Consider the following 14,547-nt stretch of genomic DNA (forward strand, 5'->3'; position numbering starts at 1 on the left):
ATTCACTACACACCCTCCCCTCCTTCACCTTTTGTGTTATCTCCAGTCTGATACTTGAGTCTTCCCCGCTTACCCTAGAATAATGATAAACTGAAGTGGAAAACATCACCTTGAGCTCCGTGGAGGCTGGTATAGGGTATAGGGTAACCGGCACCAAACTGCTACACACCACAGCCTGGGGGTCAGCCAAGACACAGTGTGATGAACCCCACTTCAGAATACCTCTCCTTAGCTACAAAGGGGCCAGGCACGCCACGTTCAGATTATTAAGTACTTTCATCACTTTTCTTTTTTTTTTTTTTTTTTTTTGCGTTACGCGGGCCTCTCACTGCTGTGGCCCCTCCCATTGCGGAGCACAGGCTCCGGACGCGCAGGCTCAGCGGCCATGGCTCACGGGCCCAGCCGCTCCGCGGCACATGGGATCTTCCCGGACCGGGACACGAACCCGCGTCCCCTGCATCGGCAGGCGGACTCTCAAGCACTGCGCCACCAGGGAAGCCCCTTTCATCACTTTTAAAATATAATTGCCCCACAAGCAGGAGGTAACACATGCGATCTTCTGCATTTTATTTTATTTTATTTTATTTTTGTGCTACGCGAGCCTCTCACTGCAGTGGCCTCTCCGGTTGCGGAGCGCAGGCTCCGGACGCGCAGGCTCAGCGGCCATGGCTCACGGGCCCAGCCACTCCGCGGCACGTGGGATCTTCCCGGACCGGGGCACGAACCCGTGTCCCCTGCATCGGCAGGCGGATTCTCAACCACTGCGCCACCAGGGAAGCCCTGCACTTTAAATAAAAGCCCAAATCGCTCAGTTTGCCTCACGATCCGACCCAAACTTATATATCTGTCTGCCTTCCCCACATCCCTTCACATGCTTTGCCGAAGAACGGTAGAATGCTTAGTTCCTCTAGACACTTCCTGACACTTCTTGCCTCTACAAGCCATCATCCACATGGTTTCCTCTGTCTGGGACATCGTGTTTATCTCCTACTGCCCTGCTTCTTCATCACCTTTGCTAAATCCTACTGGGCCTCATTCCTCCCTCTCAAATGGACAATTCCTAAAGCAGAGTCCTTACCTCTTTACCCCTTCTCCAAGCTCCCCCGTCCGAACCCATGCCTCCAACGGTGGTAGGAAGGAAACACAAGTTCAAGTCCACATCCCTAGCCTGACCCTTTATCCCATTGTTAGCTCTGGTTTTCCAGCACTCCAGTGGCCATCTGCCCTCAACTAGGCTGCCATCACCTCAAACAGAACAGTTCTGAAACCAGAAGATTAGTCTCACTACCAACAACTCCCTTCCTCGCGGCTCTATTTCTATCCTAGATCCGTAGGGTTTCCAGGTTAAAAAGGAACCATAAAGCTGAAGCTCAGCTCGTTCATCTGCACTCGATCCATTTACAACAGCCCGGACAACAGCGCTCAAGCCCATCAGGACCATCACCATTCCAGACCTGGAAACCAGTCTCTCCAGAGGTGAACTGACCGTGAACCTCAACTTGGGCCTCCCTCCTGTGTTTGCACAGGCCTCTTCCAAGGCCTGTGCTCGTTCTGTACCCACATCACTCTTTCCCAGCAGGCCCCTCCTTTCAGCCCCAGCTTGGGCTCACGGTGGCCTCCCCGCAGCGAGCACTGGAGGAGCCTCCTGCCCGGCCTCTGCTGCAAGGCTCTCCTTCTTCATAATCACCGTGAACACAGTCATAAGAGCAAAGGCAAAAACAGCCGCAGCTCACGTGTCATCTCACTTCTCTTCCTTAAACCCATATAGCAGGTAACTGGAAATGTTAGATTGTGAATTTATCTGACAAGAGGGGGTCAGACCAGATGACTTCTAAGAGGTTTTTCCCAATCAGGAACTCTATGATTTTATGATTATGGAGCCCAGCTTACAGAAGAGGAAGCTTGGCCTTAAAGAGAGCCACACAACCAATATGTAGCAGAGCCAGACCTGGAATCCAGGTTTTCTTACTTTTACTTCACTAATCTTCCCACCACCTCGTGCAAAATAGCATAGGGACCATTCTAACGAAGCAGGGACCGAAGCAAGCTCCTACGCTGGGTGGAACCCTCTGGTAACTCCCCATTACTTACCAGGGGGGCAAAAACCACCTACCTGCCATTCAGAACCCCTTCCCACTGCTGTGTTTCTATCTTATTTCCGACCGTGGCCCTCCATATACCACTCCCTTCAGCCAACCTTGTATACCCACTGGGCCCCACACGTCCTCATCTCCATACCGTTTCTGGACCTGACATGCTTGCCCACTGCTAGTAACTCAGTGACTCTCATCACTCTTCAGAGCACAACCCAGGCCCCACCTCCCCGCAGACTAGAGCTGGAGGCCTCCTTTGAGCCACATGGGCCCCTTCATCGGCTCCCCTCATTTCATTTCCTACCACTCACGGGGCATGATGTTGGCATTTTTACCCCTCAGCTGCAAGCTCATGGGCTGTTGAGACCCCATCTTCTTTAATCTCCCCTCCCTGATTTCAGCTTTCACTGAGGCTGGCACAGAGTAGGTGGCTCCATAAACATGTTTGTTAATTGGGTAATTGATGGATGGATTGTTTTTAATCTCTTAACTCCCTACATTTCTTATCTTACTAATATTTCCTTCATGCCCAGCTTTTTAAATTACTTGTCACTCCTATATCATAAAAAAATTACAAAGGAAGAAAAGCAAGTTTAAAAGAAAGGTCAAAAGCATTCCTTTCCTCCCTTTTCTGGTTTATTTAGGGTCAACCTGGGGCGATTCATGCTAATAAGCATATTTGTCTCAGCCTCCTCCATCCCAAGAAATGCACACGTCCAGTGGGGAGTCGACTTTCTCTTGTCCTTTGGATCCTCCACTGGGTCGGTTCAAGCCTATTTACCCATGATCTAGGCCAGTGGTTCTCAATCTTTGATGAATCCCAGGATCACCCAGGGGTAGATGCCTGGGGCTCACCCCCACCTTCTGAATGTGAATCTCTGGGGACAGGGCTGGGCAAGTCCATACGAAAAAGCTTTGCAGTGACTTTTTCACGCCCCAAAGGTTGTGCGCCAGTGGCCTAGCCATTGTTCACCATGAGCGCTGCAATAAACATAACTCAAAGAACCTGCCCGTGCTAACAGAGACAGAGGGGACTTTGTTTTAGAGGTTAAAAACTCCATTTCTTTTTACCAGAAAGAATTCATTTTGGTTCTGACAGCAGATTATCTATCTTATTTATCCTTAAAGCACTTCACATCTCAGAACTAAGATACTCCTTGAATAAATATATGAGTGTGCAAAGTAGATTCTCACTCAGGGAGCTGACAGAGACACTTCCTTGGTAGTTGGAGCTGACCCCTCACAAGCAGCGTCAGATCTAAGATGCCCCGGGGTGGAGACTCACACCTTCAGGAAGCCCATGCTTTAAACACTTCGCATCTTCACTATTTCTGGTCTTCCAGCTTTGATGAAAAAGACAACTGAGAATGTCTCCCGGGTAACAGTTTTTAAAGGTACCAGATATTGAGAGTCTATTATGTTTTTCCTATAGTCCAGATAGATAATACATGTAAATGTGTGTGTGTGTTTTCTAGGAGAGTAACCATGGCTAGGCAGAGCTTGAAGTTTGCAAGCAAGTGAGGAAATCTGCAGAGAGATCCCAGGGGTCCTCTTGGAACTAAAGGACCTGGACTCCAGAGCCTTCTCTTTATTGCAGGGTCAAAGTTGTAGCACCTATAGATGAGCCTGGGAGGCCCCACCTGGAATCCAGTGACAAGAAGGGGATAAAACCCCGGAAGTATCATCCCCATAGAGCTGAAAGGGGAGGGGCACCCCCAGTGGTTTGATGCATCCTAGCCCAGCCCCTCAAGCTATGTGGGAGCAACTCCAGGAGGAATCAACATCCCTTGAGTTGGAAGAATCCACCCATTGGTCAGAGACCTACACTCTCCCTGTGGTTACATTACTTCAGACAGTGGCCTGTGGGAGACTCCAGCTCCTGAAGCAGCAGCCCTGTGGGGGGCGATCAGATCCAGAGACAGCTGCTCTGTGCTCGGGGTCCCAGCGGCCTTTGTCCCAGCTCCAGCCATGAGAGTCTGACTTATGGGACACATCAAGGAAGGAATAGGCAAAGGCTCGGCTTCTCACTTTTGGGGCTATACTGGGCCTGAAGAGGAGGCTTTACTTAGACCCCAGATTCATACACAGCTCATTCAGTGCTCACACCCACCCCAGGAAATAGGTATTGCCATTATCAGTACTGCACTGGTAAGAAAACTGTGGCCCAGAGAGGTCAAGCAGCCTGTCCTAGCTCACACAGCGGATGACCCTCAGTCTGACACCAAAAACTGCACTTTTCTACTACACCTCCTGTCACCACTCACATGGGCCCAGCATCTGGAATCTCAAAAGGAACCAAGAATGGAAAGCTTTTGACCTGACCATCTAAACTGATAGGCTCTTTGCCCTGGGTGGAGAGAGCCACCAAACACCCAGAGAAACAGCACAGGTCAGCAGGGAGGCAGGACCTGACACCACTGGCTGTGGGCTTTAGCATCTTGAGACCCTCAGTCCTCACTCCCACCACCTGCCAGGGAACCTGGGAGGTGTATGAGTCACCCTTTGACATTAGCACTCCCATGGATGTGTCACCAGGTAAGGATGCACTCGCTGACACAGCAGGGCAGATGAATTGGTGTATTGGACTATTGACTGAAGATCAAAACCAAGAGGTAGTGGGAAAGAAAAACAGTGGCATAATGTGATAAAAGGAACTTCAAACCCATGCTTGGGCAGGTGACCAGGCAGCCAGTGGGCAGCTGGGGTCTGAGAGGCAACACCACAAGATTTGATCCTGTGTGCTCTGGAGGTCAGATGACCACACCACGGGTCACCATGTCTTGACTTGTGCTCTGCACCACTGTCAGAGCCTTTCGGATCACTCAGTAAATGAAAAGACTAGTCATTTCCATCAGACAAACAGCAGGACTCCGTTCTGTTTCCCCCAGGCTGAATTGATGATTATTTACTAGACCGACCCCATGCACGGATTGTTCTGGAGTCCTGCAGATAGGGCTTTATAGTCCGTCAGCATCTGTTCACGGAGCACCGCACCGGTTGGCTGCAAGCTCTCTATCAACAATGCTCTTGATCAGGATGATCACGATGCCCAGAGGCTGTTAGAAGTTCTAGACATTCATCTGCACTAACAAGGCCGCCTAGTTCAGCTGGGGCAAAGCTGACTGCCTCGGGACCCGCCTCTGAGGCGGACTCAGTGGCTCTCCACCAGAGCTGCACGCCAAAGTCACCTCGGGGTGTGGGTAAAAACACCACTTCTGGGTCCCACTCACAAAAACTCTGCTGTAATTGAGCTGGGGAGCAGCCTGGCATCAGGAGTTTTAAAATCTCCCCCAAATGATTTGAATATGTAGCCAAAGTTGAGAACCACTGGTTTCTGTTGAAACTCACACCCTTGGCCCCAAGAGACATTTGTTGACAACTGGTACACCATCATCACTTCACTTCGGTGGCTTTCTACCTCCGGGGTCTAGGGGTGGGACTGGGGGTGAGGGAGTCAATACAGACGGAGATCTAACTATGCAGCACATCCTGTGTTTGTCTTCCCAAATCACTTTCTGTTTTGCTTTTATTTCCGTGCTCTTTTTTCTTTCAATAAACCACACTCACTGCCACTATCAACTCTAACCTGTTGTCCTCCCTTTGTGATCAAAGTCCCAGCTGTGTATGACCTCATTTATTCTCAAAATAGCCCTGCGAGCGAGGAATCAGCCAGGCCATTGTTCTCTAAGGCAAATCAGGGACCTGCAGATCAAGAAAGCTTCTATCTGCCGTGGAACTCATATCCTTAGCGAAGTCAATGTGTTCATGGCAATTTCCAATTTACATAATGCTTTCCTCTATTTGTTCCTGTGGCATCCTCACAGCCAGTCTGTGTGGGAGGTATTTTCATAACCAGGGTGGCCACACGTCCTGCAGAACATCGGTGACACCTGTTGTCCCAGGCTAACCATTGGAAGCACCTCCTTTCTCTCTCAGAAGTGTCTTGGTTTGGACAATTCAAGATACGGGCACCTTATTTGTAACCACCCTCTTGTTTTAAGAGGGGTGAATTGAGACTCATACACTTGTTCATACATTCTGAACTTGTTCAGAGTTACTCGACAAATGAGAGGCAGAGACAAGATCTGAACCCAGGTCTCTGTCTCCTCTTCCCCATCCACATTAGTTGGGAAATGAGAATCAGAGCTGACCTCCTCAAACCTCTGTGATCTCTTAAACATTCCCATTAGAATGTTCCCTGGATGGGAAAGACTTGGAGTAGAGAGCAGGGATGGGCAGGAGCTTTGACAGCATTTTATGAACCCATTAGAATGGACTAGGAAGTTGCCAGGAAGTGTCATCTTGGAAACACTTGAAAGCCTGACTTGGCAAAAGAAGGTGCAAGACCTGACAGATGCGTGTCTGGAAAAGAGTAAGAAATTTAGAGTCTAAACTGCTAGCTGAGGACTGGGTCTGAATGCTTTTTACTGCCATCTACTTCTGGGCATTTCTCATACGCTCCCTGAGCACCTGAGTTATTCAACCATAAAACGGGACAAATCGTCATCCTTACTTCCTGAGGTTGTTACAGGGACAGCAAACGGCCGCTTGCCAAGTGCTCTGACAGCATCACGTCTCAAGAGGTCCCTGGGAGCCACATTTATTTGTTTACATCACTTTTCCTGAGTGAACCAAGGCTCACCAACAAGGATGCTGGGGGTTTGATGAGATAAGGCATTTGAATGCTCTTCCTAAGTCCTAAAACTCTGCCATTTAGTATTACTATTAGCAGCGGCAGTAGTAACAGATGATTATCTATTGATGTGGCACAGAATCGTATGTCCTCGAAACTCTCTGGATTATGGAGGTTTTGAATGACACACCCAGGGGACAGGCCAGGTTTTGGGGGGGCGGGGTCCCTTCATGGAAGTGTTGAAGATGACCACATCACAACTCTTACTGGGTGAGGCAAGCCTGCCTGGGAGGCTTCCTAGAAACCAACCCGCTGGGCCTGCAGAAATTACCTCGGATACCTGACCCCTTCAACAAGAAGGACTTTCTTCTCATGGGAACCATATAGCTAAGAGACACAGCAAACTATGGAAATGCCTGATTCTATAAATCAGGACATTGCTTCTCTAACACGAAACCATAAAGCCTGGGCAGTGTCTTTATTTTCACAACTTTTTTTTCAGCCTTTACTTGTCTCTGTAAATGACAACTGCTAACCAGAAGCTCAAAATGGGTGTGGGGGAATCAAAAGAGCTTTCCTATCTGATTTTTTTTGTTCCCTCATCAATCTGGTTTCTGCGCTGACCAAGAAGGCCTGCCTGGCTCTCGTGGGTTCCTTTCCTTTAGGGAAAAAAAAAACCAAATGACAACACAGGTACTTTAGAATTCTTGCGGGCACTGGGGGCTGTGAAGTGAGCTTTCTATACAAATGGAGAAACCCTCCAAGCTGCCAACATGAAATTCAGAAGGTGCAGGTAGAATGGTCTTCTCACCTAGGAGCGGGGCAAAGGGCTCCTTTGGCTCTAAAAGAGTCAATTTGTGTTTCAAATATCTTTCAGGAACTTGACACCGTGAAACTACCTGCTCCCAAGGAATCTGAGAAAGTCCTAGAATAGCTTTCCTCAAGAAGAACAGCAAGACTCCTTGCTCTGTAAAAGCTCTCCGTATTCACTCCCTAGACCGCAGGCTTGGACGCTGGGGGTCAGGGCAGACCTCCCGGGCCCTGGGTCCAACACTTCCCAGCCTGGGAGGACATGACCTCTTTCATTACCTGGTCTGCCAGAGAGCCTGGAAAGCCTCCCAGAGGGGTCCCAGAAACCAAATGAAGGAGACAGAAGCCTCATTTGGGGGGAGAGAAACAAGTTGAGGAAAGTAAGTCTCACTAAAAAACAAATGTAGTATCTATGGATAATTTTGAAAAATAACCCTCCAAAATGAAAAAATCCAGCCGAAAAAATTTAACAAATCTTCGTGGTAGGCTGGGCCAACTGAGGCAGAGCAATTTCCAAGTGTCAGATAAGTCACAACTGGTTTATTATTTTTTAGGTGTCAAAAGGTACCAAAAACCAAAAGGTCATATACATCTTATACTTTCTGTGAAACTCTATTTGTTTAATTCGTTTGTATTAGATAAGCATCCTCTGGCCAAACCAAATTTAAAAGACGTGTATATTTCCCCATCCCTGGGGAATATATATTGCCTTTTAAATTCAGCCAGGAGGCCCCTGACAGGCACCAACTTCTCTTCCCTTCTCAGTTACCTGTATATGTCTAGGGAAACTGCATTCTGAGGGTTTTTCCCTTTTGTGAAAGGTCTCAGCGCTCAGGCAGCCTGCCGACGCCCCTCCCCCCAAGTTCTGGCGACTCTGCACCGCCCCGGAGGCAACTTCCCTGCGCCTCAGGTTTCCCGGCTTCTGCTGCACGAAGACCTATCAAATGTTTCTTTCTTATTACGCTCGAGGACCGGGAGACGCTGCCTCGGCCTCCATCCTTCCCCCTCCAGGTTGCAAAGGAAGTGCAGCAGGTTTGGATGTTAGCCCGTTTCTGCCCAGGGAGCAAGGCAACTTTATTTAATTTTTTTTCCCTGTGTCCCTTCCTCCCAGTCTGCCCCAGGTTACCCTTAGCCTTTCCTGCTACAACCCCGCAGAAGCATAATTATGACAATTACAATAATGTGGGCGAGTGGAGTGTTTGGTTTCTGCTTTGCGGGTCACAGAGCAAGAAAACGTCTTTGTTTCCTTTTGCTTTTCTTTTAATAGCTCTGAGTAAAAGAGAAAAGGGGGATTTTAAGAAATGTTATTTTTGCTTTGCCAAAGGTCATATTATTAGTAATGCTTTCTTTTCTCCCTCTTCCTTCCCCTCACCCCCCAATTTTAGAAGAAAGCTTCAGGGGTCCGGCCAGGTTCCTGCCATCTCCCTGCACCTGGAGATGCCCTTCAGGACAGGCCAAAATCGCGCCGGGGCAGGGTGACGGCTGGTCCTGCTGCGGGTTTGACAAACTGCCTGGCAGACTCTCCGAGAAGACAGCCACCTGCCAGACTGCACCTGACTCCATCCCTCCCGGGAGCCCCGAAGCAACAGAAAGGCCACCCAAGGGACCGTCAGGGCTGGGCTGCGCTCCCTGGGGAAGGTCCGGCGTCCCAGAGCGCTCGGCGCACGGGCACGTGAGCCGCAAGCCTGGCTGGAGGCGCGGCAGGTGCTGCGGCGCCGGGACGCCGACCTACCTTCACGAAGAGTTCGATCTCGGGGTCCCTGTCGTCCCCGTTAGCCGTCGCCGCGTCCGCCATGCCGTCGGCGCCCGGGGCCAGCGTCCCGGGCCGGGGAGGCGCCACCTCTGCGGCGCCCGGGCCAGCGCTCCTGCCGCTGCCGCCCGGCTGGGCCCCCTGCGGAGGGAGTTTATCTATTTCCTTCAATCTATTTCTCCAGCCGGTGACAGCGGTGCCTGAGAGACCGGTGTCCCGGGCGATCGCACGGAAAGGAGAGAAGCCAGGAGGGGACAGGGGGCGGCGAGGGAGAAAGGTGGGCTCAGGGATGGGCGGCAGGTCCTGAGAGCAACAAGTGCCGCGCGCTGAGAGGTGTCACCGGATCCGCGCCCGGCAGCGATCCCGCGGTCGCCGCCCGCGCCCAAAATAGCCGGCGCCGCGGGGCGGGGTCAGCCCCGGCGGGCGGGAGGGGCTCCCCGCGAGCGCGGCCCCCGCCCCGCAGCCCAGGCCCTGCGGGGCGCGCGCAGACCGGCCGGGCGGCACCGCCACTGGGGTAGGAGGATGCCCTGGGAAAGGTAAAGGGGATGGGAGTGGGCGGGGGGGTGGAGAGGATGAGAGAAGAGAAGAGAAGAGAAAAGAAGAGAAGAGAAGAGAAGAGAAGAGAAGAGAAGAGAAGAGAAGAGGGAAGATGGCTTTAAGCTTTACGTTCATGAACGAAGCATCAGCTCCTCTAGGTTACTCTCCTAGCAGCGTTACCCACGAGGAAAGCCCCTTCTTGCCTTAGGGATGCTTAGAGTGGGGAGGAGCTGTGGGTAGCGGGAAGAGAAAGGAAGGACCCTGAAAACCATGCATTCTCCATCCTCATGCTGGATCAATAGAGTAGGGCTCGGGGGAGGGGGAGGCAGGGATGGGCAGGGAGTGCTGTGTAAGGTAGAGAGAGAGGTGTGCTAGCCCAGTCAGGTGCAGCCAGATCCAAGATCCTGTCCTTTAACCTTCTGGGCTGATTTTCTTCCTCTTTCTTTCATTTTGTCTTTTGCATTCTCTTCTTTTTTCTTTCTTTTCTATTCTCATTTTACTTCTTTTCTCTCTCTCTCTCCTTTTTTGTTTGGTTGTTTTTTACTGAAGTATAATACATGTATGGGGAAAAAATGCACATATTGTAAGTGGACAGTTAAATAATCTGAACCCATCCATGAAACCAGCACCAGATGAAGAGGTAAAATGTTATCTACCCGCCCAGAAGCTCATCCTGATCTCTCCTCTCTAGCTCTCCTCCCTCTTCACGGCTCTCACCCACCTGGGGTGAGACTTGTAACAGCACACGGTAGTTTTGCCTGGAATCTTATAATAAACGTATTATATACTCCTCCGTGTCTGGCTTCCTTTGCTCACCAGTACGTTGGTGAGATTCATCCATTCTGCTGTGTGTAGTTGGAAACCACCCATTTTTTATTGCCATAACTTATTGATCCATTATTTTGTTGATGGACATTTGCATAGTTTCCAGTGAATGACTACCATGGGGCTGCTATGAACATTCTATAAAAATCCTTTCACGTGGGCTTCCCTGGTGGCGCAGTGGTTGGGAGTCCGCCTGCCGATGCAGGAGACACGGGTTCGTGCTCCGGTCCGGGAAGATCCCACATGCCGCGGAGCAGCTGGGCCCGTGAGCCATGGCCGCTGGGCCTGTGCGTCCGGAGCCTGTGCTCCGCAACGGGAGAGGCCACAACAGTGAGAGGCCCGCATACCGCAAAAAAAAAAAAAAAAAAAAAAAATCCTTTCACGATACGTGGACACTTTTCTGTTGGCTATATACTCAGGAATGGCATTGCTTGGTTCTAGAGTATTCGAATGTTCTTGAATAAACATTGCCAGACAGTTTTCCAAAGTGGCTGTACCAATCTACATTCCCACCCTCCATTTCTTTTAAAAACAGGTGCTAAGTCTTTTGCCTCTGGAATCTGGTCAACTTCTATTTGTGTTCTTTGCCTTCTCTTTAACCGCTCTTGTCTGTGCTCTTTCTTGCCTTACTTACAAATATATATTTGTTCCACAGCTTTCTAAGGAAAAAAAATTAATCACTTAATAAAAATCAATAACAGTACTTATTAGGTACCCGGCAAAAAAAAAAAAATGCTAAGCACTCTACATGTCTTAACTTATTTAATCTTTACAGATAGTGTTAGTATCCCAATTTTACAAGTGAGGCATAGAGTTCTTTAAGTAACTTGCCCCTAGTCATTCAGATAGGAAATGGTGGAATCAAGATTTGAACTCAGAGAGACTGAGCCCATGCTTTTAACTACTCTACTAATTGCCTCTCTCAAACTCCAGGCACACTGGGTAAGGCACTTTGGGGAAACAAAGGCACTGCCCTGGTCTTAATGTGGATTAAAATCTATTTCAGGAGAATAGTCCCATGAGAGGAAGACTACGGCTGCAACACATGACAGATGAAGGGGCTACATAAGTCAGCACGTAGAGAGATTATTCACCACAGTTGGAGTGGCCAGAAAGAAAGACCTCATAGAGCAGAAGACACTATAGCTGAACCTTCCTGAAGAGTCAGGCATCTGATAGGCAGAGAAAATTGCAAGGTTTCCTGACCACCCTTTATGGCAGGCTGTTTTCCCACAAACTCCAAGTGCAAATGTCTCCTACTCACTGAAGAAAACAGTCACCAAGCCTAACTTGCAACCCTCATGGTACACTATAGCTTCATCAAGGTGAGGCTTAATTCCTCTCCTCCTCCTTGGTTTTGGGCTTACATCACCAAAGCCTTTAGAGAAGCAGTCACCTTCATAACTGTACATTCCAAGCCAATGACTGCATACTCTGGGAAGGACACGGTTACAGAGGGAGACTGTTACGTTCACTGCATGTCACACAGACTCATCATTTTCCTGCTCTGGACAGTGGACAATGTTCACAATAGCAATATGAAAGAGGTAAATAAAATTATATGCTAAAGTGCCTTTGAGGGGTTTTTTTTTGAATGAATGAAAGATGCTTTACACATGTGATTATTTTCTTGGCTATGAGCTAAACAATGTGTGGTATGACCTCTCCTTTCCCTAATCCCAAACCTAGCAGAGTTAGCTTTTATTTCATCTTCTCCAAAGATCTACCATTTACTGAAAAAAGGAACAGTTCCCTTTTAATTTCTAGATAATACCTCCCATTTGGACATCTCTGCAGATAACTGATAGTTTTGATCTTATAAACTTTCATTTTGCAACACAAAATTTCTTCTTTGGTTATAAAATATTTCTGTGCCTATTTCTAGTTTTTAATTCCACATTCTGTTTTAGTTCATGATTAAAAAAAAAAAAAGACCTTATTTTGTACCCTTTCATGTCAAAGCATAATTGGTTAAGCAATTCTAGCTTTCTTCAGAGAAAAACACTTCCCTGATCCTATAGACTGTACTTCGAATAATCATAGTTTCACAAACTTGTTGCAAGTTTTGGATAAATCCTCATTAGGGGGCTTCCCTGGTGGCGCAGTGGTTGAGAATCCGCCTGCCGATGCAGGAGACACGGATTCGTGCCCTGGTCCGGGAGGATCCCACATGCCGCGGAGCGGCTGGGCCCGTGAGCCATGGCCACTGGGCCTGCGCGTCCGGAGCCTGTGCTCCGCAACGGGAGAGGCCACAACAGTGAGAGGCCCGCATACCAAAAAAAAAAAAAAAAATCCTCATTAGGAAAGCACTTCAAAAACATATTCAATGCTCACTTTAGCAGCGCATGTACTAAAATTAGAACAATACAGCAAAGATTAGAATGGCCCCAATGAAAGGGTGACATGTGCATCTGTGCAACATCCATATTTTTGTATGATCGTTGAAATAAGAAATTATAACATATGTGATTGGATTTTCAATATATTCAGATTTAATGATATGACATAAAGGGTGAAGGCAAAGGAATTTATATAGCTGTAATGTTTCCATACTTTACTTGAAGTGGTGACCTATGAACTCTAAGCAGATTGAGAAAAGTTAGGTATGTATATGGTAACCACTCCTAAACAACAGCTATAAAAGTTACACAAAGAGATATAGTTAAAAAAACCCAATATGTAAGTTAAAATGTAATAACAAGAAATATTCAAATAATCTAAAAGGGGGAAAAAGAGAGCAAACAGAAAACTAATAATAAAATGGCACATTACAGAATCTCACTTCAAACATAATGATATGGATAAAGTAAAAAGATGGGGAAAAATGCCATGCAAATGCTAATCAAAAGAAAGTTAGTCACCATATTAACACCAAACAAAATAGACTCCAGAAAAAAGAAATCATCATGAATAAAGAGATGGGTATTACATAATGATAAAAGAGTCAACTCATCAAGAAGCTATAACCACCCTAAATGTGTATGTACCTAATAACAGAGCTACAACATACATGAAGCAAAAGTGATAGAACTGAAAGAAGAAAAAGACAAATATGCAATTACATTTGGAGACTACAGCACTCCTTTGTTAGAAATTGATAGCACAAGAAGACAAAAAAATCAGCAAGAGTATAGAAGACATAAGTAATACTATCAGACAATTTGATCTAATAAACATTTATACAATATCCCACCCAAACAACAGAATACACACTATTTGCAAGTACACACAGATCATTCACCAAAATAGACCATATTCTGGGTTACAAAATAAACCTTCTTATTTTTAAAAGAATGAAATCATACAACATATATTCTCTGACCATAACAGAATCAATTAGACCAATAATAAATATATATGGAAAACCCCTAAATGTTTGGCAATGAAGCAATACAGTTTAAGAAATTCACTTGTTAACAAAGAGGCCTCAAGGATAATTAGAAAATATTTTGAACTAAATACAAATGAACATAGAACATATCAAAATTTGTGAGATGCAGCTAATACAGTACCTAGGAAGAAATTTATATGTAAAGTGTTCTTTTTAGAAAAGAATGACGGTCTCAAATCAATAATCTAAGCTTCCACCTTAAAAAAATTAGAAAGAGAATAGCCAGCTAAACACAAGGCAAGAAGAAGGAGTAAAATCATAAATATAAGCACAGAAATTAATGAAATTGAAAAAAAGAGAAAACAATGGAGAAAATCAATGAAACCAGAAACTGGTTCTTGTAAAACATCAATAAAATTAATAAACTTCTAGCTATATTTACAAGAGAAAAAGAATATATTATCATGAAACAATGATGATCCTTATAAGGAAATTTTCCAAATATGTTCACCTTACACAGTGCCAGAGTATATCATTAGTTATAGGCTCTAACTTTTATGTACCTAAT

At 47.0% G+C, this 14,547-nt stretch overlaps 1 protein-coding gene and 1 non-coding gene across 3 annotated transcripts in view; one reads left to right on the forward strand and one right to left on the reverse strand.

Moving 5' to 3' along the window:
* The window catches only part of CLIC5 (chloride intracellular channel 5), a 112,510-nt gene extending 102,903 nt beyond the window's left edge, over positions 1-9,607 (reverse strand). The window contains exon 1 of one of the 2 annotated variants that reach the window (XM_067006336.1): positions 9,269-9,406. In XM_067006336.1, the coding sequence (XP_066862437.1) occupies positions 9,269-9,331 (63 nt within the window). In that variant the 5' untranslated portion in view covers positions 9,332-9,406. Of the gene's footprint in view, positions 1-9,268 lie in introns of both variants that reach the window. The other variant, XM_059077805.2, reaches the window with a different exon arrangement.
* A 3,369-nt stretch (positions 9,608-12,976) lies between these two features.
* On the forward strand, positions 12,977-13,080 carry LOC131764686 (U6 spliceosomal RNA). Its single transcript, XR_009337895.1, has one exon. It is a non-coding gene; the product is annotated as a U6 spliceosomal RNA (small nuclear RNA).
* The last annotated feature ends 1,467 nt before the right edge of the window (positions 13,081-14,547 follow it).

This window comes from Kogia breviceps, chromosome 10, assembly GCF_026419965.1.
Source record: "Kogia breviceps isolate mKogBre1 chromosome 10, mKogBre1 haplotype 1, whole genome shotgun sequence".
Taxonomy (NCBI): domain Eukaryota; kingdom Metazoa; phylum Chordata; class Mammalia; order Artiodactyla; family Physeteridae; genus Kogia; species Kogia breviceps.